Here is a 5,989-nt window from a genome sequence, read left to right on the forward strand (position 1 = left end):
TTAAGCTTAGAGATATCCTTTTTCCCGTTAAGAACATCCAAACAAAATCAAATTGTGTCCTTTCCCACTATCTCCCAATGGTGCTTGAAAAAAATTCCCGATAGCCCATCAAGACTAGGGGCTTTTTTTGGGTTCATTTGCTTAATAGCCTGAAGAACCTCTTCCTCTGTATCGATCATATTGAGCCATTCATTTGTTTCCCTCGTCATGCACTCCTTCATATACCCCATTTCTTAGATTTCAATGTTTTGAGCGTTTGACCAGAATAGACTCACCAAGTAATCTTTAGCCACCTTACATAAGTCTTTACTATTTGTCACCCAGTTTCCTTCCGCATCTTTGAGCTTCTCAATATTATTCTTCTTCAATCGACCAGTAGCTTTAGCATGGAAATACGTAGTATTTCGATCTCCCTCCCTAAGCGATCTTGACCTAGACCTTTGAGCCCAGTAGCTTTCTTCCCTAGCATAGAGAAAGTCAAGCCTTCTGCGAACTTCCTTTAGCTTTTTCCCACTATCCTCTCTGCTGGCAAAATCTATGACCAACTCAATCTGTTTCTCCAAATTCCACATTTTGCTCTTCATTTTTCCAAATTTCTTACATTGCCATAGACCAAGAGCCAATCTAAACCTATCCATCTTTTTCCCGTAGTCTATACCCTCACTGTTCCAAGCTCTTTCAATAACATTTTCAGCTTTCTCATCCCCGACCCAACAGACAATAAACTTGAAGCACAATCTCTTATCTTTCGGGTAATCTTTCAGTTTTTGACCCCATAAATTTAAAATAATCGCGTCATGATTGGACTGGGTTTGTCTTACCACTTTAGTAGCTATAAACGGGAAATTTTCAAACACTGCCACCGAGGTGAGGAATCTATCAAGTCTTTCCTTTATCAACCTCCCCTCATTTCTATTGTTTACCCAAGTAAACCATCCACTGTTAGGCTTAATATCCACTAAAGCCATCTCATCCATGACTTCTTTGAACTCATTCATCTGGGCCTTCACTCCTCTACGACCCCCTTCTTTCTCAGCATCATTCATTATAGCATTGAAGTCTCCTCCAACCACCCACTCCTCCCTTACCGAATCTCTGACCCTCCGCAAAATATCCTAAGAGCTTCATCTACGATTCGGATTTGCATGCCCGTAAAATCCAGAAACCTGAATGGTTTTATTGTTCTCCAGTCTGACCATGGAGTCTATATGATGTTTAGAGTAGTTTTAGATTGATACATTCATCCCCTCCCTCCACATCAATGCTAGCCCACCACTCCGACCCTCTGAATTAACTGCTAAGCCATTCTACAACCTACAGTTATTTTGAGCCCTACGAAAATCAATGGCAGACATTTTAGTTTCGCGAAGAAAAATAATATCAGGGTTGTTGACAGTAAGAAGTTGCTTTAACTCCCTCATTTTCGCAGATTTCCCCAGACCCCGACAATTCCAACATAAGAATTTCATTATGATAGTTGCGTCCCAACAGACTGATTCCTTGAAAAGAGAAATACTCTAGGAGGCTTCTTGGGCACAACCACCTTTGCCTCCTCAGCCCACTGTCTCAAAGATCGAGACAAAATTTGAGGGATTAGCCCAATCCCCACCACCGAAAAGAATGCAACAAGTCAACCCAGAAAACCTGCACGAAGACAAGAGCAGCAATAGGAGGAAAGAAAATGACACCAAGAAGCAAACCACATCAAACAAAAACAACTAGGCGACACTCGTATGTCTGAAATGGGGACACTTTTCTTTCGCCCGCACATCCGAGGCACCAGGGTGCCATTGTTGCTTGAGGCACCCACACATCCAATGTTCTAGGTTCCCGATGGTGTTCGAGGCTCCCTCACATCCAAGCACCAAGCTGCTGATGGTGCTTGAAGCTCTTGCACGACCAATGGTCTATTTTACCGATGGTGTCTGAGGTTTTCGCACGACCAAGGGCCTAGGTTACCGATGGTGCCTGAGGCTCCCACACGACCAGGGGCCTAGGTTGCCGATGGTGCCCGAGGCTCACGCACGACCAAGGGGAGGGACTGGGATGATTCATTCATTGTTGGGTATGTCACATGTAACGATATATAAATTCTACCTTTGGGATTGGGGAGGGAGCGGGACGATTCGTTCATTGTTGGGTACATCACATGTAACGATATTCAAATTCTACCTTTGGGATTAGAGAGGGACTCGTTGCATCGTTTGGTATATTCTGGGATGCCTCGCCGAAATGGCTCGCCGGAGCACCATCAGGGACCTAACCGGTGATGGGGGGCACCGACGTCCAGTCATGCGATGGGCGTGGGCAGTGCCCTAGATAACCCCTGGTCGCTCAACATCACTTCCCCCTTAAAGAGCTAAAAAAACTTTATCAATGAGCTACCAGGCAACAATCATATGTTTGCAACAGGGACAGGTTTCATATGTCTGAAACAAGGACACTTCTTTTAGCCCAACGCTTCTACATCGATAGGGGCCCAATGTGCTCGATGTTGCTCGACGCTCCCGCACATCTGAGGCACCAAGGTGCTCGATGGTGCTCGAGGCTCTCGCACATGTTTGGGGTCAATTTATTTTATGTCACTTAGTATTTTTAATTGAAAATTTTACTATTGGCCCAAAATAGTATACAAGAAAACGGTACGAGTTCAAGATGGAGGATAGAACATGGCACGGTACGGTAGAAAATTGAACAAGTACCCGGAGTCACCAACAGTGCGGGGCTCCTACACATCGAAAGTGTCGATTTATTTTAGGTCACTTAGTGTTTTTAACTGAAAATTTTATTGTTTGCCGAAAACAAATACAATAAGCCGAATGTTGGGACCATGAAATATGGCATGATGGCACGGCAGGGTAGAAAATTGAACAAGTGCCCAGGGTCACCAGCAAAGATCCCCGTTGTGCCATATTTCCCGAAGGGGGCGGCACGACCAGGTGTTTAACTAACTCTTTACACGAAGTCCCCTACCTTGCTCCCCTTCATGAAAATGTTTCAACCTGTGACCATTCACCTTAAAAATTTTATTAGTTTCGAGGCTCCTAATTTCGATTGCCCCATGATGATGCACCTCGGTTATTATAAACGGTCCAAGCCACCTTGATTTTAACTTACCGGGAAATAGTTTAAGCTTAGAATTAAATAATAGTACCTTTTCCCCTACCTTAAATTCTTTGCGAATCTGCTTCGAGTCACGAAATGCCTTCGACTTACCCTTGTAAATGACCGAATTGTCATATGCCTCCAAACGTAGCTCCTCCAACTCCTGTAGCTTCAATTTGCGTTCTTCACCTGCCAAAATATAATCCAAATTGCATTGTTTAACAGCCCAAAATAACCTATGCTCAAGCTCCATGGGAAGATGACATGCCTTCCTAAAAACAACCCTGTAAGGCGACATCCTAATTGGCATTTTGTAAGCCATTTGAACAGCCCACAATGCTTCATCTAACCTTTGACTCCAATCTTTCCTATTAGGCTTAACAATTTTCTCTAAAATTCCCTTAATTTCTTTGTTACTACTCTCGGCTTGCCCATTGGTTTGAGGGTGATAAGCTATCGATACTTTGTGGGTGACACCAAATTCTGCAAATAAGGCTTTCAAGGTTCTATTACAGAAATGTGTTCCCTTGTCGCTGATTATAGCCCTTGGTACCCCATATCTATTTAAAATGTTGGTCTTAAGACACTTCACCACAGTTTTAGCATCATTGGCCCTAGTTGGAAATGCTTTTACCCATTTCGACAAATAATCAACACAAACAAGAATGTATAGATAACCGAAAGAAGAAGGAAAAGGGCCCATAAAATCAATACCCCATACATCAAATATATCACAAACATAAAAATTATGTAATGGCATTTGATTTCTGCTACTTAAATTGCCGGTCTTTTGACATGATGCATAATTTTTACAAAATGCATATGAATCTTTATGAGTAGTCGGCCAAAATAACCCACACTCAAGTATTTTATGAGCTGTTCTCTTAGGCCCAAAATGTCCCCCACCCTCTCGAGAATGACAAAAATTAAGCACCGAATCTATCTCACTATCATCGACACAACGCCTAATTATTTGATCACTACAAAATCGCCACAGGTAAGGCTCTTCCCATAAATAGAATCGGGCTTGACTCTTAATTTTTTCTCTCAAATGTCTAGGTGCATTCGTAGGGAACTCTCTAGTCACTAAGTAGTTCACTATGTCGGCATACCATGGGAAAACACTAGACATACTATAATGTCGCTCATCAGGAAATAGATCACTCAAGTCATCCTTCAAAATTCCAGGCTCTAACCTACTCAAATGATCGACCACAAGGTTCTCTTTACCTTTCTTATCTTTAATTTCCAGGTCACATTCCTGCAAAAACAAAATCCACCTAATTAGTCGAGGCTTGGCTTCTTTTTTATGCAACAAATATTTAAGAGCACTATGGTCAGAAAATACAACAACTTTGACTCCTAACAAATATGCTCTAAATTTTTCCAAGGCAAAGACTATGGCATAGAGCTCTTTCTCGGTCGTGGTGTAATTGCATTGAGCTGGGTTCAATAGCTCGCTAGCATACCTAATAATATAAGACTCCCTACCATTTCTTTGCCCAAGTGCCGCACCAACAGCTCTATCACTAGCATCGCATAAAATCTCAAAGGGTAATGCATAATTCGGTCCTTGAATGATAGGAGCCGTGATCAATTTCAATTTCAATTCATCAAAAGATTTTTTACAACTCTCATTAAATTCAAATGCGACATCCTTACCTAGCAACGGACACAAAGATCACGATATTTGCAAAAAATTCTTGATGAACCGACGGTAAAAACCTACATGTCCTAAGAATGATCGAATTCCTTTCACAGTACTTGGATAAGGTATATTTTTAGTTACCTCGACTTTGGCTTGGTCGACTTCTAATCCTTTAGCTAAGACGACATGCCCCAATACTACACCCTTTTGAACCATGAGATGACATTTCTCAAAATTCAAAATCAGATTAGTCTCAATGCAACGCCTAAGAACTAACACAAGATTATGAAAACATTGATCAAATGAATCACCATAAACAGTAAATTCATCCATAAAAACTTCCATTAAATGTGAAATAAAATCTGAAAAAATACTCGTTATACCTCGTTGGAACGTGGCTAGTGCATTGCACAATCCGAAGGGCATTCTCTTGAAGGCATAAGTTCCAAATGGGCAAGTGAAAGTGGTCTTCTCTTGATCCTCAGGTGCGATGGGTACCTGTAGGTAACCTGAATAGCCATCCAAAAAACAAAAATGTGAGCGACCAGCTAACCTTTCTAACATTTGATCCATGAATGGGAGGGGGTAGTGGTCTTTTTTAGTGGCTTTGTTCAGTTTCCTATAGTCTATACAAACCCGCCAACCGTTCTGCACTCTTGTGGGAATCTCTAATCCTTCTGCGTTGGTAGCTATTATGATTCCCCCGTTCTTATGTACAACATGAATTGGACTTACCCATTTTGAGTCGGCTATAGGATAAATGACATCGGCTTCCAACCATTTTAAGATTTCAGTCTTAACTACCTCCATCATTGGTGGATTCAATCGACGTTGGGGGTCTCTTTTGGGGACTGCATCTGGTTCCAAGGCTATCTTGTGAGTACATAAAGTCGTACTAAGGCCCCGAATATCGGCTAGTGTCCAACCGAAGGCTTCTTTATATTCCCTAAGAACTCTAAACAGCTTGAATTCTTCCATTTCAGTTAAAGCATTCGACACTATCAATGGTAAAGTTTGATTTTCCCCCAAATAAATATACTTTAAATTTTCAGGCAGCTCTTTTAACTCCAATCTAGGAGGTGAAATCAATGAAGGAATTTGCTTAGCAGACACCGTAAGGTTAGGGAGAATCGACTTGAATCGTGTCAATTTGGGCGAGTCTAATGCGCAAACTGAGTCAATTAAAGAATCAGAAATGATAAATTCATGCTTGTCGATATCAAAAATGCTCATAGC

At 41.6% G+C, this 5,989-nt stretch overlaps 1 protein-coding gene across 1 annotated transcript; it reads right to left on the reverse strand.

The window, feature by feature from the left end:
* Window positions 1–233: 233 nt before the first annotated feature.
* On the reverse strand, window positions 234–1,046 carry LOC107907991 (uncharacterized). Its single transcript, XM_016835280.1, has one exon. It carries the CDS (start codon window positions 1,044–1,046, stop codon window positions 234–236), a length of 813 nt encoding a protein of 270 aa, XP_016690769.1.
* Window positions 1,047–5,989: the final 4,943 nt, after the last annotated feature.

Source organism: Gossypium hirsutum, chromosome D12 (assembly GCF_007990345.1).
Source record: "Gossypium hirsutum isolate 1008001.06 chromosome D12, Gossypium_hirsutum_v2.1, whole genome shotgun sequence".
Lineage (NCBI taxonomy): Eukaryota > Viridiplantae > Streptophyta > Magnoliopsida > Malvales > Malvaceae > Gossypium > Gossypium hirsutum.